Here is a 25,620-nt window from a genome sequence, read left to right as displayed (position 1 = left end):
GCCTGGAGAGAAAAAGCTCAGTGAGAGCCGGGGCCCTGAGTGCAAGCCCAGTACCAGTACAAAAATGAAAGATGGCCACAGGAAACTGAGTTCATTCTGATAGAGATATCCTGAAAGAGGATTTTTTAAGTACCTGACATGCAATGGGTACGTCTTATACGCATCACGCATTCGCAATGCGTGCAGTCCACAAAGATTACTATACCCGGCTTCCAGAATGATCCTTTGAAGCCAATACAATTAATCTCATGACAGCGGTAAACTGAAACTGAAAAGCAAATTCATCTACCCAAGATCCTTCAGCGGAGAAGTGGGTTTTACCCACAGCCTATGTTCTTACTGCCTCTGAGGGCGTCTACAGTTCAGGGGTCAGGAGGGCACATAGGAAACAGCACTGAGACCGCTGGTGCCCGAGACGGGCTGGGCCGTGGGGGATGTGCAGCCATTTATCTAGAAATGGTAGACAAGACTGCCCCAAAGGGGCAAGGCAAGCGCCAGAGGGGAGAGAATCATCAAAAAGAGATGCAAGCAAAGAGCAGAGCAAGAGAAAAGAGGAAAAAGGAGAGCCTTGTCTACGGGGAGCTACGTCCGAGAGAGGCAGTCAAATGACATCGGCAGCAAAGAGGCAAGACGGAGCAAGCATCATTTTTCAGAGGCAGAGAGAACTCCTATAGCCAGGTGTCTGCCGGGTGAGAAAGCCGGCCTGGCCCGGGGTGTGGGGCTCAGCAACAGACCAGATGAAAGCAGAGCTCTCCACTCCCACTGCCAGACTCCACAGAGGGCACCGATTAAAACAGTTACACATTTCTAAGTCTTCCTACGTGCCTCCCCATAACAGGAAGGGACTGGGAAATGTCTCCGAGGAGTCCCTGGTCACCATGAAGTTACAATGAATGTGAGAAATCACTTGGGCGTTTGGCTAACGTGCAGATACTGACGGTGTTCACTTCAACACAGTCCCGCGTGATGCCAAGAACCGGATGATTCACGACTGTGAACTAGGCCCAAACTCTCCTGTTCCATCCAGGTAGATGCCAACACATACATGTTCTTCTTGGCACCTTTCATATTCTACCTCATGACTGTTGAGGCTGCTTCCCACATTCACCAACAGATGGCAGCAGATCTTCCATGCCGATTCCCCCCCGAGATTCCCTTGGGTTCTACCTGGCTCTGCCGGAAGCAGCAGGCTAAGGTAGACCATGGATCAGGTGCGCTTCCCTTGACTGTTTTGGTACAGAGAATGTGAATTCTTCTAGGCTTTTCTACCATAGATACTAGCCACCCCGCTCCCTTGGCTTATGTTTGCCCTTGCTCTATCCTATTCGATTGTTTTTGCACTTACCAGTTTTTCGCATTAATAATGTCTGCGCTACCCATTCTCTTTTTAACCTTGACTTAAAGAGTGATTTGTCCACAGAGATATTGAGTATGAGTGAGTAGATCAATCGGCCATCACAAAATCTAATACATGTTCCATTTGTTTCGCTTTGATTTCTTCCCAAGGGGGGAAAAATGGTTTTCCAGACAGCTTAAATGATCTGGAAAAGTTCTATATTCATTTACAAGTCTGTGTCCATGTCTTACCCCTTGGGAATTTCCCAGGTTTCGCTAAGGATAACTCCCTGACTTGGCAGATGGACAGGCCCAGACTCATGTTTTCTTTACCTAGAGCAGGATGGGAGGTCAGGCTGGTCTGGTAAAGCTCAGCTGGTCTACCCAAAGGAACGCTGGCTTCTTAACCGTTGCTACTCTGCTACGGTGAGCCTACTACAGTGGACCAATAGGCTGCCATGCACGAAAGTCACAGCTTTCCACTCTCGATCAATTGTGTCTGGTATATACTAATCCTACGTTTACACTGGGGTATGTCTGTTTTGTGCAATGGCCCCAAAGACTTTGACCGCCACTCTGTTTTAAATAAACCCATAGGTAGCTCCATTCCTGGTCTTCCAGGCCATTTCCCATAATTCTCTCCCTAAGAAATTTGCTTTGTCCCATGTTTCTGAATGCCATCTGCAGGTCCGAGGCGTCTCCATCTGAAAATTCTCCTCCCGGATCTGAAGATTTACGCCCATTTGACTCCCCAGCATCTGTACTTGGATGTCTTATAAATACTGATCGTCTCACATTCACCAACATTTTCCAACCGGAGTTCTGTTTATTGTTATAATTATTATTAGGCAGGACACGGGGGTTTGAACTAAGCACTCTGCCACTTGAGCCACAGCTCCAAGCTCTATTTGATTTATTATTTTTTATAGATAGGGTCTCACACGCCCCTTCCCCTTGGCTGACCCAAAGCCATCTCCTATCTCTGTCAATAGATCTCAGGGGTGGGTCAACATACCTGATCCTTTCCTGGCTATCTGACTGGTCATTCTTCAGCTCTCCTTCGTCCTCCATATGCAATCTATTACCAAGACCAGCCAATTACACTTCAGACAAATCTGTTTCTCACCATCTCTGCTGTCACTTTCCTAAGCCAGTATCACCTCTGACCTGCATTTATTAAATAGTAATAAATACATTTTTAAACTTTGTACGTCTTTTGTTTGCTCAACAATTTCTAGAGTACCTCCTCTGGGTTAGTTAACGCTGTCAGATGAACAGAGCAAGCTCATGAATGGCCCCAAAGTGAAACTGCTACCACAAAGGAGTTTATGAAACTTGAGAACACAGAAGGTGGGGGAGGGAGGGAAGAATGTCCAGGAACACAACAACGTAAGGCCTGTGGTGGTCCAATGAGTAAAGATGCCCTTGAACTGGGGCACAGCCTTCTGGGTGTCTGACAGAGAGAGCATCCAGCCGAGCATAGACTCAGAAGGGAGGTAGGGTGGGGCCGCATCTCCCAGCATTCCATGCGTGGAACTGATGGTGGGCCTACCCTGCAGGCAAATCAGGCATGGGGAGGGGTTTAAACAAGGAAGAGACCATTTGTCCACCCATCCCTCGCTCCCCATGTACACCACATGGACTCTCCCAGCCATCAGAACACAGTTAAGGAAGATTTATCTATAGGGATAAATCTATAGAGATGACATTTTACATGAGGGATAAATAGAACTTGGCCAGAGTCTGCAGAAAAAAAAATTTAGGGGAAAATAATGGTCTAGACAGAGAAAATAGTTTAGGGAGAGCCCTAAATCAGAAAGACTCTTGGCACTTTCAAGAAACTGATATTAATCCGTGTGGGCAGAGCTTGGGGAAAGAAGGGAGAAGGTCTCAGGACAACAGGTGGAAGAGGCCACGTGCCAAGGGAGCAAGTGTGTCTGCTCTCCAGTGAATCCCTGTAGGAGCAGCCAGCTCCCTGTGGGGGCCAAGTAGAAGGCTCTGCCTCCGGGGGCTGCCACGCTGCCTGGCGCCTGGCAGCCGCAGGGAAACCCTTCCCACCTGCCACCTTCCTCCTGCTCAAGCGGCCAAGGTGACACCGCCACAGCCCGGGCCCTGCGACGCCAGGATCTGCATTTCAATTTGACTTCTTCCTAATGGTTCCAGCCACGGCTTGGAAATCACACGCGCGCGCGGCTCTGTTTTCCTTTTCTCCTCCAGCGGCCCCGTGGAGGGACGCTTATTTCCTTGACATCCTGATCCTTGATGCAGGGAAAAGTCCACCTTAACAGCAGTTTTATTGCCCGATGATATTAACACAATGAAGGAAATCGCTGCTAATTTTTATGAATTGTCCCATCATCTGCAACTAATTAACAGCTGCTGAAAGAGCAGGCGTGAGGCTCTCCTCCGAGAGCTCTAACCTCAGGCCCTGCCGACAGCCCCGCCTCGCCATCCAGTGGACCCCAGGCTGGCTGTGGCCCTTCCTCTCCCCAGGACCCTGTGTCTCTAACCCCCAGCCCTGATCTCACGTGTGCCCAGCCTGAGGAGCAGCGGGGAGGTGACCCACACCCAACCTGGGCCGGCTGCCTGTGTCAGGAACAAGTTATGTTCACTGGAAACTTTATTAAAATCCAATCTAAATGGGCCGCCACTGCTCTCTGTTCTCATTACCCGTCCTCTCCAAAATCAGGCCTTGGCCTTGCGCCTCGCTGAACGCGTGTCTATAAAACCGAGCAAACAGGCAGCCAACAAGTAAGTGGCACTTAATCGAGAGATCATCCAGACCCAGGTGGGAATTAAGTACTCAGAAGGGCAAAAGGAAAAGAGGAAAGAGAGAAAATGTGCAGCAGTGGGGTGTGGGGGCGCAGGAAGGCTGGATGCACAGCTGCTGCAGCCTGGAGAGACGGGAACCGCAGAGACACCGCGCATCAAACCCGGGGGCCTCACAGACCACGGCGAGAAAACGCTGCAGCTCCGAGAGGACCTGACCCCTGCAAATTCAACAGCTCACAAAGCGCGGACTCAAGCCTGGCCGGGTGCTTTATGCCAGTAACGCCAGCTATCTCAGGACGTAGAAGCGGGAAGCCAGCCTGGGCCACGTAGCGGGAGTCCGTCTCCAGAGGATCAAAACAAAGCAAAGCCTGGGACTCTCTTTTTCAGGGCTTCCTTCTGCACCCAGCGCTTTCCTGCGCTTGGCTCATTCACCGACTCCTTCCTTTTGGCCACTGGCTGTCCAGGACCCTCTTTTCAAGTACTCTGAGAACCCGGCCAAATGGCGGTGCCTCAGAGATGAAGGAGAGGACCCTGAGGGAGGATGAGAAAGAGGGAAGAGATCCGAGACAAAGCCAGGGTGGGCCTCTGCTGTGCGGGTGCCATCATCAGAGCCTCCAGGCCTCGCCGGGTCCTGAGACAGGGCCAAGCACATAGCAATCCTCCTTCTAAAGGTCAAAGGTTTCACACCATGTATTTGGCTATCACTGAAAAGACCAGAGTTGCAAGGGAAGGGAGCGGCCCAGGCGGGAACACTCCCTGTGAGGAGGCCCCTGATCTCAGCCAATGTCCAGAAGGTGGAGACACCAGTGCATCCAACCTGGCAGTGTCCAGCCCCCCTCCCCCACCTCCTCTCCAGGCCTATCCATGACAGCCACGCTCTGCGGGTGTAGGCAGGGAACTTCCACAAGCAGAGGGATCTGTACTTGTCACACCAGAGTGGAGCCTGCCATTCCTGGATCTACTGCCAGGGAGTCAGCCTCGGGCCTGCAGCAGGTGGGTGGTGGCCGAGAGACTGCTCACAGCTCTGGCTGAGCAGACTGTAAACACCCCACACTCTGGGAGAGATGAGAGAAAGCCAGCTGCTACGTTCTCTACTCTCCGGGCCCAGCGCTCCAGGCAACTAGTCCTCTCTTCTGTTCTTGGACTATTTACTGGGGAAAAAAAAAAGAAAAAAACTGAAGTCTAACCAAAAGAAAGAGCCTGGTTTTGAAGGAGGACAAAGCAGGGTAATGACACCCTGGTTTGCCAGCCCAGCCTCCTGCCAGCTACCTAACCACGGCTACATCACTTAACTTCGCAGAGCCAGTTTCGCCATCTATAAAGCGAAAGAGAAAGCGGCAGGATGAAGTCATTTGGAACACCATTTAGCCTCAGGCCTTCCACACCGTAAATGCTCTATCAATGCTGCTACTCACAGAAAGCTAGATATTTGTCCCCAGCCCCCACGGTGACCTTTAAACTCTTCTTTCCACCCCATCCCCTAATGGCCAAGGATTCACTCTTCTCATTTATAGAACATTCCAGGGAGCCCATCCCTCACCTAGTCCCCAGGTCCACCTGCAACACAATTTCTCCTTTCTCAGAGTCCTCTCCTCGGTGCTTCATGGGGAAAAAAGGCACCCGACCCGTTGAGCAGGGCTAAATAAATAGCAATAATAATGTATGTTCAGCCATTAGCCGCATAAGTAATCAAAGATCACTGCCATATGATTCCCCGTTAAACATCATTTGGAATCTAATAAATAAGCGGCTATAAATAAAGGCAACATGCAGACACAGCCCCGCGCAGCCCCGCAGCCTCGGCTCTTATTTTTAGCCTAAAGGTGTCTTCGAGCACCTCTCCTGAGGTTCAATTTTGAGTTAATGTCTCTCTCTCTCTCTCTCTCTCTCTCTCTCTCACACACACACACACACACACACACACACGTCTGCAAAGGAAACCTGCAGCAAAAGGGGCACAGGAGAGGCTATGATGTCCTTGGTCTGGGGTCCGCTTCTCCCCTGTACCTGCATGGCCTCCAGGCTCTGCCAGAGGCCTGGGGCTGGGGGAGGCTGGGGGGGTCGGGGCGGGGCATGGAGCACAGCCGGGAGGCACCCAGGGTCGCGGGCAGAGTGCAGGGTTTGTGTCGGCCATTCTACATTCAGCAAGGCGACCTTGGTCCCTCCATGATGAAGCCTCCGTCGTCCCCAAGCGAACACCAGATGTCACCCCCCCACTTCCGGAGGACGCACAAATTAAACGAGGAAATTCACCAAAAGCAATGCGCACCGAGTAGGTCCTCAAGGAGTGTGGCTGTAACCTTCATCTCCTGCAAGATGCCCTTTCGAAGCCAGGGCCGCTGCCCTATCATGCATTCCACTCTGATGGCAACAGACAAGATGCCTGGGAGGGAAGTGGAAGCCCCGAATGCCAGCATGGCCCCGGCCCCCGGCCCTGCACCTCACCGCGGCCGAACCCTGCAGGTGACATCTAAGCAATGCACACTTCCTTACCCTGCATCCATCTCTAGTCCCCGCAGGTCTGAGTCGGGCCATCTTCTGTTTAGAAAATAAAGCAACTAAGCCTCCTACACCTTCCATCCTTCCACCAGAGTCCAGGCCCAGAACCAGGCACTGCCCATGTCAAATATGATCCAGGGGACAGAGGCCAGGCCTCCGAACGCCTCACTGCCAGCCCAAGCGCCTCACACTTCCCAAGGCCCAGTCGCTCTGTCTCTCTGGAAGGACAGCAGGCGGAGTAGAGTACGCTGGGACTTGTGGAGGGGATGTTATTTTCTGCAGGCCCCCTGGCAGGAAATAAACCCATCACTCCGTGTCAAGCCCCGCAAAGCCCATGTGACGGCCTCAGATAACATGCAGTTGTAGGCTACTCCCTCGGTGCCCTGACATACAAGAAGCGGTGCCATGATTAAATCAACGTGATAAAGTACTTCCTGTTACACAGCCCCTTCCCAGCTAGCTCTTGCCCGCTGCCACAGCCTCAGTCACAGAAACGCAGCCAGCTTGTGCGAGGCCCTCCACTGGTGGGGCGGGGGACACACACTCGCCCGGTCCTCATACAGCGTAGAGGATCGCAACAGGAGTCCGGCAATTTGGAGTAAGGACCGGGCAGGGGACCGTTTCCAGGGCAGAGCTCACTCATCTGGCACTGGCCACCCTTGAGAAGGCATCCTGATAGCCCCGTCTCCCGCAATGGAGGCTGTCCACAGAGAAGCAGCTAAGTTAGGAAGCATCCTTGCCCCTCATCCCCCACAGTGGCCACACCCTAATACGGACAGGACCCTACGTGGACAGGATTTGGACATTTCACTTCTGACTACTGACCTTGTGATGGGGAGGGGACCCTGGATCGTCCTGGTGGGTTCAATCTAATCTCACAGGTCCTTAAAAACTGGGGAGCATTTCCCCGCTGAGCCAGTGGGGTTGGAGGTGAGAATGGCCCCGCCTGCCAGAGATGGCTTGGGAAATGGAAGAAGAGATGCCAGAGCCAGGCGCTCCGCACGCCAGGAGCTGGGAGTGGCTCTCAGCCCTGGAACCACAGGGGAGAATCTTGCCAATGACCCCAGCAAACAGCTGCTCCCCCAGAGGCCCCAGGGAAAGGGCATCTCAGCCGCAGCTCAGCTGCACTCGGATCCACAGACTGCGCCCATAAATTCGTCTTGTTTAAGCTGCTAAATTTGCGGTAATTTGTTATGGCTGCGATGGAAGACCATAGTAATGGCAGTAACGATGGCACCTCGGATAACAGCTATTATTTATTGACTTCCTCTGACTCAAGCATCCCGCTAGCTCTTTTCCATATGCTGCCTCCATGTAAGCCTCAGTAAGCGTGTAAGGTGGGCATCTGCCTCCTCCCTGCTGCATCGCAAGCGGCAGAGGCCCCACGACTTCGTTTGCCTAAGGTCACATGCAAACCCGTAGACATTCTGCCATACCATTCCAGCTGCAGCCAGCTGTTTACCGTAGCTCTTGAGCTAACGACTACTTTCTGGTGGCACTTGCATTTGAACCCGAGACCCTGTGTTTGCTTGGCGGGTGCTCTGCCGCCAGAACCATGATACCAGCCTTTATGGTTTTTTCCATGCTTTTAGTTATAAGGTCAGGGATAGATTTAAGAGCGTGATCCTCGTATCTATGCCTCCCGGGTGGCTGGGGCCACTGCTGTGTGCCATTACACATGGATTGTTTGTTTGTTGAGATAGGCTGTTTGCTAAGTTTTTTGACCCAGCTGGCCTTGAACATTGATCCTCCCAACCAGCTGGGATTACAGGGATGCGCCACTACGCCCGGCTGCCAGTTCCTTCTTGAAAGAAATCAAAGGCTTAGAAACAATATCTACTACACATGGCTATATGCCCCATACCACGCAGGCTGCATTATTAGATGAATACCAGAATACATGATAAGCTGTATTATTTCCGGGTTAGAGATGGGGAAGTGGGTGTCAGCATGGTTGAGCTGTCTGCCTAAGGACACCTGGCTGGTCAATACCATGAACTTCAGGTACATGAGGGTGGGACCAGAGCCCTGCCCATCCTCACGGCTGCAGGGGAAGCCTGGCACTTGCGGGGCCCAGCAGAGCCCTCCTCAGGCCGCAGCTACAGAGCGGACAGTTTCCAGCAGCCAGTGTCTGTGCGCCGCTTCCCCGCCCGGCCCGCCCAGGCGCCCCTGCTCTCCGGGGATCATTTCAGCGGCTGCTGAGAACAGGTGGACAAAACATGAAGTCCTGAAAGCAGCAGACCGATCGTTTCCCCCATGGACAGCCGCATGGCCTCCACCAGCTTCAATGATGGCCACTTAGTGCTCTCCACTCCTTTTGAACTCCACCCTTTCCCGGCCGGCTTCTAAAGGGGACATTAGTATTCACCCACCATTCTCAGATGACGGCCTTTCATGTCAGAAGCCCCACCGCTCTGGTGGGTAACAAGGAGAATTCGCAACTCATGGTCTCTGGAAAGTTCTCTCTCTTCTCAGGCCACTGGCTGCCTGGAGGTCGGGGTGCAGGCACTGCCACCTGGCTGGGGCCCCCTCGCTCAACCGCTCACCTCCCCTTCCTGCACAGGCCCCCGGGCTGTGCGCTCCCCTTTGCTGTCATCTCTGGGAAAATCCCTGCTCTTTCATCTGTGAGCTGAAAGCTCCAAGTCTCATGTTGTCAGATCCCCGCTGCTGGGGGAAATTTAGGAGGAATGCCACAAAGTGGCTCTCCCTCGCTGCCCGCGTCACCCGGTGCTCAAGGGACCATGTGCCAGAAGAGGGCGGGTAAAGGCATCCCAGGGAGGAAGCCACAGGCGACTCCCCTCCCCCACCCCTCCTCTGCCCCAGGCAGCCCCCTGCACCCAGACCCTGAAGGCAGGTGCCTGGAGACACGGGGCAAGCTGCTGGGAAAGAGAGCGGAGGGGCGGGGTCTCCTTGTGGGCTGCCTGACCAGGTGACAGGGAGGTCCCTCATATTCATTTCCCCAACTGAAAGGCGTGAAAGGGCTGATGCGTGCCCCGGGGGAGGGGACCCAGAGCCCACCTCTGGGGGTCGCACGGCAGGTCCCCAAGCAGGGCTGGACATCACCCTCGCCCATGGTACCTCCAAGAACAGCACAGGGACACTGTCCACCCACCCGGAGGCCGAGCCTGATCGCCTGCGCCCTTCCACCGTGCTCGCAGCGAGCTTGGGAGCTGCCTGTGCCTAGCCTCCAGATGGCTGCCAGGAACTGCACAAGGACAAGACACCCAAGAGGGGTGGCAGGGCGGCCTGACAGCTGTCTGCTCTCCCTGCGCCCCGCACTCCCCAGCAGCCCTCCGGAAGCCTGTGGGTGGTGTTTGCCGGCTCATCGCCACTAATGAGAGCTCCGTGTGACCGCACACCTGCCTGCAGGGGAGCCGCGAGGCTGTGAGTAGGATGGCTAGCGCCGGGACTCCCCTTCCCACTCAGCCCCGCACACAGGAGTGGCAGGCTGAGATGCCCAGCCCGCCCTCCCTCCTCCCTGCTGCGCCAACGCCCGCTAGCACGCCAAAACAAAAGGACGAGTAGGGAGGTGGCCACCCTCACCTGGCTTACCCAAGCAACTGGAACCAAATGGGGTCATGGCTTTCATTAGGCAGGTGGCTGTCTCGGTGTAAGCACTTGTTAGTGGTTATTAATGAGGACACAATGCCTCTCTGTGAAAGCAGGAGTGCAAAAGTTAAACTATCGTGCCACAGAGTCCCAGGAGGGAAGGGGGTTTAGAGCCCGCAGGTCCCGTCCTCCATTTCACGCGGAAGTCCCCGTCCAGTCTCTCTGCAGACACCATCATCAGGGAGCTTGGTGCCCAAGGGTCTGTTCCACTGGCCTGGTTAACACTTAATAAAATCATGGACCCAAAATCTCTCTCCACAACCTCCACATTCCACCCTTCCTTCCCCACAAATGCGGCTTGTAAATAACTCACCCTGTATGTCAAGACACTGCCAACATATTCACAGAGCTGGAGAGAGGCCTTTGAAACTCTGACCAAAGACCACCACTGCTGGCTCTCCCGATACCTACCCCGCTGATCTCTACCTCGATGATGCTAGTCCAGCCCCTGCGCTTCCCCTGGCACCTGCTACAACATTCTCCAAGGAGTGCGATGAGAGCCAGAGGGAAACCAAGACATTCTATCACAGACAAACATGGGCAGCGCCTACCAAAATCAGAGAGAAATCCACTCCACTGTCAAAGGCTGGAAGTCACGGGACTGGGGCCCCATTCCTTCACCTCCGATGCCCCTGACACTTCCCCTGACCAATCAGGGAGAAGATAAAAAGAGACCTGGGTGCCAGAGGCTCACATGCATAATCCTAACTACTCAAGAGGCCGAGATCTAAGGACTGCAGGAAAGAAAGTCTGAGAGACTCCTCTCTCCACTAAACTACCAAAAAAGCCAGAAGTTGACCTATGGCTCAATGTGGTTGCACACTAGCCTTGAGCACAAGAGCTCAAGGACAGTGCCCAGGCCTGGAGTCCAAGCCTGAGGAGAGAGACGGGGATGGATGGGAAGGGATCAAAACAGAGAAGCAACGGTCTGTCTTACTAATGGTCAGTCCCATCGCTTAGTGGTGGTTTGGCTTCTTTTGTGGGCCGCCAGCATCCTGTCCACGCAGGACTCTGCCATCCTGGCTGCCTGTGTCCACTCAGGTCATGCTACTGTCTCCCTTGACATGACCACTCACCTCTGCAGAGCCTGGGCAAGCTGCACACCCCAAAAACCTCAGGCTGTCTCCCGCCTTGCAGGCGGCTGGGAAAATATAATTATCACCTAAGAACCCGGTACACACTGCACAGCGGGGCAGGCATTTGGAAGTCAGCAGTCCGGGCATTGCCAGGGGTCATTGCTTAGGACCCCAATATCCTACATACGTGAAATGAAGCACCCATGCCTATTTGACCCCTAACTTCTCAGCAGAAAGAACTAGAATCTAAGGCTCTGGGTCACAGATGAGTTCTGGAAAGGTGGACGGACAAGATACACACGCTGACAGCATCCTGGACAGTACTCCCAAATCAAAGCTGCATGCCGACACAGTGCACCGGCCCATGCGGTCCACGTGTGGTCTGCAGGCCTCCCTCACCCACCCACCGATGTGCCGACCACAGAGGGGGCTGACAGGAGATAGACAGGGCTGCGTGCACACAAAGCCAATGTAGAGACAGGCACGCAGACTTTTTGAGGGAGCAAAACTGCTTTTATCTCTGAATTACTTTTATTTTTTGTCGGTCGTGGGGCTTGAACTCTGGGCCTGGGCGCTGTTCCTCAGCTCTTCAGCTCAAGGCTAGCACTCTACCACTAGAGTCATAGCACCACTTCCGGTTTTTTCTGCTTATGTGATGCTGAGGAATTGAACCCAGGGCCTCATGCATGCAAGGCAAGTACTCTACCACTGAGCCACCTTCCCAGCCCATGAATTACATATTTTATAAAGTTGCTTTGGCATTGTTACTGTTTGGACAGCTCCTGAGAGAAGCTTGAAAACTGAAAGGTCAACCCATGATTCAAAACTTGCCATAGATAATTCTCTTAGCAAACCGTGACCAAAGTCTACTACTATTGGCTAAATGCTGGGCAAGAGCCTGAGGATACAGGCCTGGGAAAGACTCACATGAACGCTCACCAACGGAGAGCTTTCTGTCCCAGAAACCTCTCTCTTCCCTCTGTTGGTGACAGATGAAAAGGAAAGCTATCAATTTCTATTTGTCACTAATGTGAACGTCCAATTGATTGTCTATACGAGTGACTCAATTTAGAGCCACGATAAAAAGTTACATGCTGATCAGAATTTCATAAATCAAATCACATGGTGGCATTAGCAGGCAAGCTCGCCACTCCCAAACCTTCCACAAAGTGAGGAATCCAGCATCAGAAACTATCGGTTTTTATCTTCTTTCTTGGCTCCTTCAATTCTCCCGTCAGCTTCCTGGTTATAATATCTGAATGCTCTAGGTCGAATATTCTCTGCGAAGGCCTAGAGCTCACTCATAGAAGAACCCAGCTAAGTAAAAAAATAAAGTTGTAGTTGTAACAGGGCTCGGGGTCCTAATGAGGCAGAATGTCAAATAACAGCTCTCGGCGGCTCTGCCAGCCCAGGAAACCTTAAACAAGAGAAGAGACTCAAATGCTACCTGCCAATGTGGCTCATGTCACCACCCTGAGTGGGACTTCCCCTGCCACCAGGTCTAGAGCCTCACCGGGTCCCCGAGCCCCGGTTTCCTCATCTGCCGGCTGGCTCCACGCTGAACTCTTGGGTACAATTTGAAGGAAGTAAACGTGTCCAAGCAAGTGATAAAGTGTATTAGCAATGATAATTCTATCTTTCAATTTCCTTTCCCAGAGAGAACATGACATTCACAATGCTGTTTCTGTGGTAAGGGGAGACGCTCATGTCTCCCCCGTACAGCATGGCAGAGACGCTCTGGAAGCAGAGCTGCTGGAATTTCAGTCCCTGTGTGACATCACGCAACTAGCTTAAACTCTCAGAGCCTCTGTTTCTTCGTCTATAATATGGAAGGATTCATTCCCACACACAGATAGGCTAAGACACAGGAAACACTTTACCCAGCCCCTGGCACAGAATGAGAACTTTCTAAGTGGGAGTTACTTTGATCATTAGTATTTAGCACCTTATCCTCAATGATTGGACATTGCACTTAATAAATATTTAAGTGAATTAATGAATCAATGTATTTGTTATTTCAATCAAAACTTTTACCAGCACTTGGTCAAGATCTTTTCTTTGTTTTTTTGAGGGAGGAGGGATGGTTGTGGGGCTTGAGCTCAGGGCCTAGGCAATGTCCCTGAGCTCTTTTGCTCAAGGCTAGCACTCTAAAACTTTGAGCCACAGCTCCATTTCCAGTTTTTGAGTGGTAATTGGAGATAAGAGTCTCACCGCTCACTTTTCTGCCCCCGCTGGCTTCGAATCAAGATCATCTCAGCCTCCTGAGTAGCTATGATTACAAGAGTGAGCCAATGGCGCTGGGCATGGCCCAATCTTTAGCCCAGTCCTGTTCTCTCTTTGAAGTAAGACAGGTCGGTAGACATTTTCTCCTTCTCTTTGTGTTTTCATCACCTTGCCCACCAAGTCGATCAGTGTGAGATCAGAGGAGAGCAAGTGGAATGCGACCTCTTGAGTGTCTCCCATTCCCAGGGGAATGGACGGAAGGAGGAAGGAAGTGCCAGTAAGCCAATGTGACGAGGAAGAAGAGGAGGAAGAGGAGTTTTTGGAGTTGCTTTCCTGGTGGATAAGCTGTGAGTGCAGGAAGAAGACTTCCGGCATCATGGAGGTGGCAGCAGAGAGCTGGGTGTGGCTACAGTGGGGAGGGGGTGGGGGGAGGAGATCCAGGAGGCAGGCTGGAGCATCCAGCATTGATTCAGTTAACAAATACTTATTGAGCACTGAATGCATTAGGGACAAGGACATCATTGGCTAATGTCTGAACATTTTCTAGAAGAGATGAGAGGAGGAAATTGTACAAGGGAATAACCTTCACTTACTCCTGAAGGTGACTCTGCTTCCAGGTGGCTATGGGAACCCAGCCTGCTAGCTCCACTGAAACCTGACTCAAGCACACCAGCCCCTCGGGCCAGGGACTAAGAGCCAGGCCACCATGTGGGCTTGGCACACCACTGCCCCTGTGAACCCGTGTCCTCATCTGCACAGGGATGCGGCTGGAGAACGGATGCTCAGAGTCCTTTATGGCAAGATACAATGACTACGGTCTCTTTCAGGAATGGAGGGCAGCCACGGCGGGGCCAGGGTCTTGTCGGAGCCGTTATTAACTGGTGGTGCCTCAGCCATCACTCAGCCAACCCAAAGGGACAGAAGCAAAATCAAAAAGCATTTTCAGGAGATGGATGACTGCAGGGGGGCTGACATATGTGTGAGGGTGTGGGGAATTTATGCGCACAGTCTCACGGCCATAAATAACATCCCTTTCTGTTACCCAAAACCTCATTGGAGGGGGAAGGAGGGGGGATAAACAGCCGACACTGTGACAGACAATTTGGGTGTCTCTCCAGCCCCACCTCTCACTTGAATGAAAAACAGCCATCACAAGGCAGGGTAATGGGTTTGGCTGCCTCTTTACAAACATCCGTATTGTCACCAGGGACAAGTGGGGCTGAGGACGGAGCAGCCTGGACAATTTATCTCTGCAGTTCCCATAGTCTTTGTAAAGGCAAAGAGAGCTCTGACAGCTATCCATTACGGGGCACTGAGGCAAGCCCCAGGAAAGCTCACCCCTGGAAAGGTGAGAGGAGCTACACCCCCTTTCCCATGCCTCGCCTCTTAAACACCAGAACCCCTGCACTGACCCAGCCTGTCCAGCCAGTCTATGCATAGGACCGCCTGCTGAGCAGCATGGCTACCCGAGTTTTCCTGACCTACTTCTCCTCCCCCTTCCCGCCCTGCTCCACTTCCCCTCCAGAGTTCATGTAATTAGCACCTCTCCACCCCCACGCATCTCAGAGACTTTTAAAAGCTCCTAGCTCCCGGCACAACCAAGGAGACTGGCAAACAGGGCCTGGCATGTCTCTCTCTTTTTTTGGTTTAACTCTTACTTGAGAACTAGAGGAGAGAGTGTGGCCATGAGGCACTGCGATTCTGGCTCTGTCCCTTTCCGCTCCCCATTAGTGACAAATGGAAATGGATGGGTTCCCGCTCCATCCGCTCACTTACAGCGGAGCCACGCTCGCAGCGGATGTTGGATAACTGTGGGCATCTTATAAATGACGCATCTTAAGGATGTGAACTGCTTTTTCATTGCCACTAAACAGAATTAAATTAGGTTTTGAAGTTTCTGTAGAAATGGATGAAAAAAAGGGAGGGAGGACTTTGTTTTTAATTTTAATTCCTTCTCCCCCCCCCCTCTTAAGCATGCAGAGCGGGAGGTTGGGGTGGGGTGAAGGGAGAATTGAGTCTCCTGTCCACGTTTCTGATTTCCATCGGCAGCACTACATCTGCATGCAGAAATGTGCCCACAAGGTGTGGTGGAGCAGTTTGGAGACCTGCAGGTCTGGCTGCTGGTGGGGGACATGTGGCTGGCTAGCATCTCAGCCGCTGGCCTGCCTCTGTCCTTACCAGGGCCCCTGACCACCATCCCTGTGTAAACTTCACTCTGGATATCTAGGACAAGTCCTGGTTACAACTAGACGATGTTCTAGAGCTTTAACTCATTCCCCTGAATCCAGTAACTGCCATCTTTGTTTTTATTTTGTTGGTGGTGGTGGGGAGGAGTGATTTTGGAGATAAAGCCTTGCATACGTTTCTGCCCTGGCGAGCTTTGGAATCATGATCCTTTGGTACCAGCCAGCTGTCTTTATTCGATGTCAGGTTCAGCCCTTGCAGTTCAAGGATTAAGATGTGCATCCTGCCTCGTTCAGTGTACCCATTCCACTCCCACTCCATAGTGGTCTGGAAGGGGGAGCCAGTGACTATCTTTCTGGATTCAACTCCATGTGGAGCAGGTACCCAGGTCTGCCTCTCAGAGTCTGCTGTTGAACCCACCTTCTTGCCACCAAAAGGTTGGGTTTCTCAGTGCCACTCCCAGCACTCATTTCTCCACACTGGCCTCTGACGATCATGCATGCCCACAGAGACAGCCAACTGCTCACCTACTCTGTCCACGAGTCCCACCAATGACCGCACTGTGCCAGCTGGACGGGGCCCTGTCCTCATCCTGCGGCTGGGGCTGTGTCTCCGGTACACAGGTTCAGGGGCACCCTGATCCACAAGTGACTGGCCTCCCTCAGTGCCGGCAGGGGACCTGGCACCTGATTTCCTAAACTAGGGGGGTGGATGGTACAGGTGGCAGCCCTGCCTGCCCACAGCTAGACTTGCAGGTGCACAGCCACAAGGGAAACGGCAGAGGAGAAGCCAACATCACCTCGCTCTCGGAGCCAGTCCATGCCCAGCAGACAGCAAGTCAATGGCTTGGCAAACCAGTGTCACCCAGCAGACTCCTGGAACCAGTCAACTGGTGCCAGAGGCACAGTGCACTGTCTAGGATCCTTCTTCGTCTGATCAAAGAAAGGAAGAGGCCTTTCCTCTCGCCTCGAGCCCTACACTTAGAATCCCCATGGCTGGCATCTCCCTCCTTCACTGGCACTGGGTCAGTCAGGGACCGGGCCAGGAAGCTATCAGCATCTTTACTCTGGACCAGGAAGCTCGGCAGGTTGACCAGGTCGGAGCTGCAAGCCTGTTACTGCCCATCCACCATCGCCATGTCCATGTCCATGTCCACATCCCGCTCTGCGCCACCCCAGCCACACTCAGCATGGTACAGGGTGGTGGGAGCTTCCCACGCGGCCCTGACAGCACAAAGACATCCCTGTGTAAAGCTGGGGGGGGTGACAGTGGAGGTGTCAGCCAGGGCCAGGCTGCACTTACCAATCCTCAGGGAGTGCGGGCTGCAGGAGACCATCAGGAACCACGCAGGAAGCAGCACCAAAGGCGCCGAGACGTGGGGCATCTTCTATAAATCCTCATGGAGCCCTCTGCTGGTCTGGGCATGACATAACTCTGTGGAAGGAGAGAACAAGTGAGTCTGGTACGGCTGGTGGCCACTCCATCTGCCCACCCTCCTCCCCCGGCGGCCTAAGCTCCAGGGAGTACCTCAGGGACAGCTGACAGCCCCTCCACGTGGCCCTACCATGGGATGGCTGCAGGCAAGGACTAAGATAACATGGGAGAAGTTGACACATGCAGGGACTGGCATAGATGAGGGGCTACCATGAAGGTCAGTTCTGCCCTGGCTGGAAGAGGAGAGACTATTCCCAGTAAATTACAGCAGTAGGGAAGGATAAAGCCCACTAGAACAGTAAATAAGCAAATGAGAAGCAGGAAAGTATTAATACTAGAAAACAACAAAACACCAAGAATTAGATCATAGATTTAAATTATAGCCCTAATTCTCCATGAAGACACAGACTGGTTGACTGCATGACAAAAATGGGTCCAACCACTTTATGTCTGCAAGAAACTCACCTTACTGGCAAAGATCCTTTCACAGTTTGTGAACGGATTGGAAATGATATTTGAAACAAATGGAATCCAGAAGCAAGCTGGACTAACTATATTTGTATCCTACAAAGCTGACTTCAAGTCAAATGTAATCTGAAGAGACCGAGATGGTCACTATATAATGGAAAAAAATGCAATCTATATACAAGATACAATGATTGTAAACATGTATGCACCAACACTTGGTGCCTCAAAACAAACACTACTGGACATAAAGGAGTGTTAGGCCTAATACAGTAATAACAGTTGACTTCAATACCTTTCTCTCATTGATATATCCAGACTCCCTTCTGTCTCACCTCCAAAAGACTACCAGTGCAAAAACTCCAGTTAACCTACACTATAGAATGGCCTTACCATACATGTACAGAATATCCTGTCCAATAACTACATAATACATATTCTATATCAGCAGCTCATGAAGTTTTCCACAAAATAGATCATATACAAAGCAAGTCTTAGTAGATGACAAAAATAATATCTTACATCTTTTCAAACTAGAAATCAACAGCAAGAGAAATTATGGAACTTGTACAAAAAGCATACTGATTGATCAATATTCTATTGAATAACCAGTGGGTTCTTGAAAGTATCAGCAAAAAAAATTGTAAAATTCCTACAATCAAATGAAAATAAAAACATGACATAACAGAATCTATAGGATACTACAACAGAAAAGCTAACAGTGAAGTTCATAACTATGAATACCAACATTAAAAAACCAGGAGAGATCTCAAACAAACAACCTAACAATGTATCACAAGATCTTAGAAAAATAAAACAAGCCACATCACAAACCATTAGAAGGAAAGAAATAATAAATATCAGAGTTGACATTAATGAAATCTAAAAGATAGAATGATCAATAAAACAAAGAGTTGGTTCTTGATTAATTAAACAAAGACATGGTTCTTGAAAAAGATTAACAAGACAAAGCTTTACTCAAACTAATCAAAAGGAAGAGAGAAGACCCAAGTTAATAGAGTTAGAGATGAAAGGGGGATATTACAACAAAAACCACTGAAATCCAGAGAATCATTAGGGAATATTGTAAAGTAACACTCCAATAAGTTGGAAAATCTTAAAGACATGAACAAATTTCTAGATTCATAGGACCTACAAAAATTGAACCGAGAGGATATAAAAAAACCTAAACAGATCAATAATAAGTAATGAGTTTGATGCAGTAATAAAAAGTCTCTCAATAAAAGAAAGCCTAGGACCAGACAGATTTACTGCTGAATTTTATCGGATCCTTAAAGAAGTAGCACCAATCTTCCCAAACTATTCCATTAAATAGAATGAGAAGAAATGCCTCCAAACTCATTCTCTGAAGTCCATCCTTCCCTGATAACAAATGTAAGTAAAGATATAACACATAGACATAACAATCTCCAACAAAGTATTTGCACAATGAATTCAATCAAACTTCAAAAATAAGATCAGAGGCCATGAGCAACTTGCTTGGTTCCATTGACAGGGATCAAAGGGTGGTTTTCAACTTATAAATCAATAAACGTAATACAGCACATTAGCAGAATCAGAGACAAAAACTACATGATTGTCTTAATAGGTAAAGAAAAAGCATTTGATAAAATTCAACATCCTTTAATGATAAAAGCCCTGAAGAAATTAGGTGTCAAAGGTTTATACTCCACCATAATAAAAGCCACACCTGAAAATCCCATCATGAATACCAAACTGGATAAAAACTGAAAGTCTTTTCTCTAAAAAAAAATCAAGAACAAGGTAAGATTGTCTACTCATGTCTACTCATCATTCTTAATCAATACAGTACTTGAAACTTTAAGAGAAATGTCAAGAAAAAATTAAGGGGATGCAAATGGGAAAGAAGTTAAATTATCTCTATTTGCATATGATATGATCCTATAATTAAAAGACCCTAAACATTCACCGAAAGACTTTTAGCTATGATGAACAAATTCATCATACAGATCAACACCTTTAAAAGATCAGTGCTAGTCAGGCACCAGTAATTCATGTCTGTAATCCTAACTACTCAGGAAGCTAAGATCTGAGGATCATGGTTGGAAGAAAGCCTGGCAAGAAAGTCTATGAGACTCTTATCTCCAATTAACCACCAAAACCCAGAAGTAGAGCTGTGGCCCAAGTGGTGGAGCACTGGCCTTCAGCACAAAAGCTCAGGGAAAGCCCTGAGTTCAAGCCCCAGGACGGACACACACACACACACACACACACACACACACACACACACACACACACACACACACACACACACACACACACACACACACACACACACACACACACACACACACACACACACACACACACACACTATCAATGCTTTCTACTACACCAATAACAACCCTACTAAGGGAAAAAAAAAGTCAAGAAAAACAATCTGATTCACAATAGACCCCAAGAATAAACCTAGCCAAGGAAGTAAAAAGGTAGAAGTTTTTAATAAGATGACATAGCCATCAGAAGATAGAAAGAACTCCTACATTCATGGAACAGCAAGATTAGTATTGTTAAAACTGCCAGACTACTGAAAATTACCTACAGACTCAATGCAAAGCCCATCAAAATGTCAAAACAACAATTTTCACGGTGCTGGAAAAAAATAATCCTAGAATTCTTATGGAAGCACAAAAGACCCCACATAGTCAAAATAATCCTCAGCAAATAAAGCAATGCTGGAGGTGGTCCCAATGCCCTGGATGAAATTATACTAGAGTTACAGAAACAGAAACAGCGTGGTCTGGCATAACAACTCTGAAACTTCTGCAGTGAAACATGGGGGGAAAACTGCAAAATAAAGGAATAATCAATGATTCCTGAACAGGGCTCCAGCAGCTCAGGAAATAGTAGCAAGGACTGACCAATGAAATTGTATCAAACTAAAAAGCTTCTGTAGCAAAGGAAATAGTTTTATCATAATGCCACAGCCTATCAAATCGGATAAAATCTTTATCAGTTACTCATCCTTTTAAAAAAGGCTAAGATATGTAATTTATGGAGAATTCAAATTTTTCAAGACCAAAAGAACAAACAATCCAATCAACAAATGGACAAATGAAAAGACTTTTCAAAGGAAATATAAATGTCAATCGATACATGAACAAAATAATCAGTATCTTTAGTGATCAAAATAATGTAAACCAAACCTACATTTGATGGTAGTACACAGCTATAATTCCAGGAACTCAGAAGGCTGGGACAGGAAGATCACTGATAAAGACCAGAGTAGGATAATGTTACCGGGACCCTATCTCAACAATAAGCCAGTCATGGTGACACACATCTTTGGTCCTAGTTACTCAGGCTGCAGAGGTAGGAGGATCATGACATGAGACCAGCTATGGCAAAAGCACAAGATTCTCCCTAAAAATCTAAGTAAAAGCACACAGACTGAGGAGCAACTCAACTGGGAGAGCATTTGCCCAGCACATGTGAGGCCCCAGAGTGAAACCTTAATCCTGAGACAGAGTCCAACTCATCCCCGTCAGAATGGCCACCATCAAGAAAACAAAAGAAACCCCACAAATGCTGGAGAAAAATTTAGGGGGGAAAGGAACTCTATGCACTGTCGGTGAGACTGTAAATGTGTGCAGCCACTGTGAAATCAGTATGGAAGTTCTTCAAAAGCTAAAACTGCAATTACCATGTGGCCCAGCTATACCATCTGTGGGCATATACCCAAGGAAGCTGAACCTGGTATGCATTAGCCACACCCACACACCCACGTGCACCGTACCACCACTCCAAATGGAGCGGTGCCTGGCAGTGGATGACTGGGTAAGGAAAATATGGTCTATATACCCTGTGGAGTATTATTCAGCCATAAAGAAGAATGAGACCTATCACGGGGAAATGGATGGAAATCGTTATGTTAACAGATCATCATAGATACTGATCACCTTAAGCAAAATAAGTCAGATTTAGAAAGACAAATATCCACTGTTTTCTCTCCTATGTGCAATCCAGGAGGGAGGGAAAGACATAAGAGTAGAAAGGGGGAACTACTGGGAATAGCAGGGGGAGGAGAGAGGGAGGGTAAGAGAGAGTAACGCGGATGAATGTGATCAAAGCGCTTTATGCCCCTTTCAGAATGACAGCACGAAACCCACTATCATGCAATTAATATACACTTTTCAAAATGAGGTTCAGTCAGTGCGTAGGGAGGGGCCTGGCCCGAGGCTCCTGGGGCACTGAAGATCCGTCTTCGCTTGGGTGTGTTCAGTGTGGGAGAAGAACTCTTGAGGGGAGGACTTCACACTTGTGTTCTCCGGGTATGCAATGCATCAGAAGTTGCTGTCATTACGGTATCCCCGTCCCGATTCCATGTTCCAGCCACAGCCAGCACCTTTTAGCTCCTGTTCTCACCCTGAGACTTGTGAGAATAGACCCCTCAGAATTAAGGGCAGTACTTTCCCTCAGTGGCTGGTGGTTGCAAGGTCTATGCCTGAGATCTCGACCTGCCCTGACAGAGTTAAGGGAGCGGATGGCTTCCAGAAGCGGAAGCATGCCTCCTTGCCCGGGGCACGGAAGGTTTCTAGCAATCCTCACCAAGAGAGACACAGGGGAGGGATAACAGGAGGACTGTGGGTAAAGGAAACATCACAGGAGGCCGGGAACTTCATTCTTTAACTCTTGGGTGCGGAGGCAGAGATGGATCGATGTGAGCGCAGATCCAAGGAGCTGCACTTTCTCATGCACTGCGGCTCACACTGACTGCTCAGAGACTGCTCGCTAGGGTGTCAGCCCGGCCGAGGGGCAGCTGGGTCCCCATTCCTGTGGCAGAACCATGTGTTCAAGTATCTCCAAGAACCTGGAGCATTCAGCCTACGTGAAGGAGCGCCATTTACACACAGCTGACTTCCAGGCCTAAGGAAGGGGATAGTGCTATAATCTCAAGAAGCATTCCTTTTTTCCTCTAAATGATTAAAATGTTTTTAGTTCATGAAAGCCAAACTGCTAGGTTTTAAGATTCATCTAAACATCCAACTGGGAGTAAGACCTCATGACGGTTTGGGGTTCTTTTTGTTCTGTTTTTGCAGAGAATCTGCAAGCTCCATCTCTCAGGAGAGCGGTGGCCTCAGAGCCTGCCTGACCCCCACTCCCGTGTGACCTTGAGCACCGCACTTCACTGTGCCTCATCTGTCCCAGAGCTTGTTTGACAGAGCCAATGCAATCAACCCTGGAAACCACTCTGCGAACCACTGAGGCTCCCGCACGCGCAGCACGGAGGGTCTCTTTGTTCTTGGAAGGTCTGGGGAGAGATTGATTTGTGTCCTCACGCCCGGGCTGCACAGCTGAGAGCCAGGAGCAACCCCAGATCTCGGCCATTCCTGTTCTGAAGTGGGGTGGCAGGGTTCAGCCATGCTTCGGAGAGCCACATGATCAAGGAAAGTCACGCCTGCATCAACTAGTGCAGCTCTGCCATCACATGAAATTTACAGTGGCTAATCTGACACCTACTTAGCAGTCTGCATAATTATTGTGTAGCATGCTATTTGGGCATAAATGGAAGATATTTGACATAAATGACTATAGTTAGTAATACTTTTATAGAGTCTAACCAGATTTTCACAGTTCTTTCCTTTGTGACAATTCACTTATCCCTTCAACAATATTTATGGAGTCAGTAGCATATACCAGGCACTCATGTAGGCCTTGGAGATGCAAATTCAGAAGTCTGAGTATTCAGAGACAAAGCTTTCCTGGGTCTCAATGACATGGTTCTGAACGCCGGGACATGATCCCTGAAGAACTGGACTGAAGGCAGACTGACCCTGGGCCTTGTCAGGCACAGTGCCCCTCAGGGCCTGTTTCCTCATCCACATCAAACACAGGAAGAGCAGTGCCTACCTCTGGAGTGAGCAGCACCAGGGAAGCAGGGAGTAATTTGGACTCTTCCCCCTGTGTCTCCAGCACCAGGCCCAGGCTGGTACATAGTAGGTGCTTACCAGGTATCTGTTGAGGTAATCAGAGAACTCGATCAGAGGGTGTGTGTGTGGAAATGCTAAGCGTTTAACTATGGTAATTTACATTCAGGGACCTTGCTCATGAGGAACTTATAATTCAGGAACAATCTCCCCATGCACATACATTAGATTCCCGCCACCCTTTAGACCTTCACTGACCAAGGCTTGAGAACATCATTTATCACACAGTTCTGTGGCACTGGACTCACGCTGTCTCTGCATAGCATCTAGGGCCCCACCCTCATGCCTCCACTCTGAGGACAAACCCCACGGGCCAGGGGCTGTACTAAACCTCTTATTCACAGCTCCACTTCCAGCACCTTGGACAGCGCCTTGCACGGACCTGCCACAAACACGGCTGGCTGTCAATGATGGGTGGTTATTTAACTTCATACTCTTTTCTACCATTGGGGGAAGGGTGCATCCACCTGGCACACTTGCCCTGGGGTCTGTTATGAGTAGAAGCTCAATAACTGTTTGCTGATTCGTGCCCTGTGGTCACTGGGTAGAGACACAGCCTGCAGACAGCTCACCGCATTCGTGCAGGCTCCCGCTCCCTGCCCCTGCTAGCCTGGCTGTGCTGAGCCGGTCCCTCCTCTGTTGTATCTCTCATCCTCAAAGGGCCACCACCTCATTAATCGTGATCATTCTGGGGCGGGCTGGAGAAGTGGCTGACAGCCACCAGACAGTGTTTGGCGGTAGGGAGGACAGGAGAAATCAGAGGGGCAGCCAGATTAATTACAAGTTTTCTCTTGGCTCTGGGCAACAAGATCTTGATTACTCCCCCTGACGCTCCAGGCTGCTCAAGACAAATGGACATGAACTCTTCTCTGCTGTTCTCTGACTCCCCTGCCTGCGAGAAACTCTGAACAGAAGCGAGTTGCTTGCAAGGACCATGCAGGGGTGGCAGGGAGGCCAGGGCAGCAGGGACAGGGTGCCCCAGGCCCAGCTTCCTTAATGGAGGAGCAACCCCCATGGCTTAACACCACTAGGCAGTGTTTTGTGGGTATTTCATCTCCCTGGTAACAGCTGATGCCAAGATACATAGCTCTCAGGCGCTGGCAGGCAATACTTTGAGCCTCAGTTCCTGATGCCATCAAATGAGGGAAACAGACCAGGTGTTCTCTGAGGGTCTAAGAATTGAATTCTGCAGTAACATGACAGTTACTGGACATCCACCATCTATGAGGTGTCATTTTAGAATCATCTCCTAGCAGAAGCCTATAAGGCAGGTGCACCTCTCCTCCCCCACCCCTGCAGGTGGGGGCAGACCTCCCCAGGTCACACAGCTGGTAACAGGCCACTTCACTAGGGCCCTGCCCTCCCACAACCCACCCCACTCTACACCCACCTCCGGCTATGTTTGCAAAGCTAGCACAAAGGTGAGGAAGCGTCAGAATGGTTTGACAACATTGGAACATTGGAAAGCCAATTCGACGCAGTGGACTTCAAGCCTCCTGCTCATGCTGGCAAATCGAAGGTGAGTACCTGAGGAAGGAGGCTGGAGCCCTCTGGGAAGGCGCTTCACCCCAGCGTCCTTGACTTCAGCATTTCCCACAAGGAGGAGATGCTCCCAGGGCTGGGATGGGTTACTACGGGGCAGGTTCGTCGGGGGAGAGGGGCATCGGCGCCTAGAGATGGGCTGGATTTGACTCATTCCAATACACAGAAGATTGACGGCTAGTCCCGCGCTGACTGACGGGAAGAGAGAGCCCAGGAGCTCTGCAGCACAGATGCCACAAAGCCGAGAGGTAGGGAACGGGGCACAGCCATTCCAAATTCTCAAGCAGCACAAACGTACCTCAGCCCCTTCTCCCCTCCAAACCATTCACCCCCTGGAGGATCTCAGACTGAACCCCTTAGTGTACCCTAAATACATCTTCCACCAGAGGCCAGAGAAAGGTGCCTAGCTTCCCATCTCAGGTGTTGCTATGTGTCCTTAAGTTCAGTGTTGAACTTCTCTGAGGTTTCCGTCTACACTGTCAACTGGATGACAAGTCTTTCTCCTTGGGAAG

At 50.1% G+C, this 25,620-nt stretch overlaps 1 protein-coding gene across 1 annotated transcript in view; it reads right to left on the bottom strand.

Moving 5' to 3' along the window:
• Grik4 (glutamate ionotropic receptor kainate type subunit 4) overlaps positions 1-23,550 on the bottom strand; it is a 213,681-nt gene extending 190,131 nt beyond the window's left edge. The window contains exons 1-2 of the mRNA XM_042683011.1: positions 23,490-23,550; positions 17,001-17,132 (exon numbers count right to left, since the gene is read on the bottom strand). Of these exons, the coding sequence (XP_042538945.1) occupies positions 17,001-17,082 (82 nt within the window). The 5' untranslated portion in view covers positions 17,083-17,132; positions 23,490-23,550. The remainder of the gene's footprint in view (positions 1-17,000; positions 17,133-23,489) is intronic.
• Positions 23,551-25,620: the final 2,070 nt, after the last annotated feature.

Source organism: Dipodomys spectabilis, unplaced genomic scaffold (genome assembly GCF_019054845.1).
Source record: "Dipodomys spectabilis isolate Male_0828 unplaced genomic scaffold, ASM1905484v1 ptg000076l, whole genome shotgun sequence".
NCBI lineage: Eukaryota > Metazoa > Chordata > Mammalia > Rodentia > Heteromyidae > Dipodomys > Dipodomys spectabilis.
This window is presented reverse-complemented; position numbering and strand designations above follow the sequence as displayed.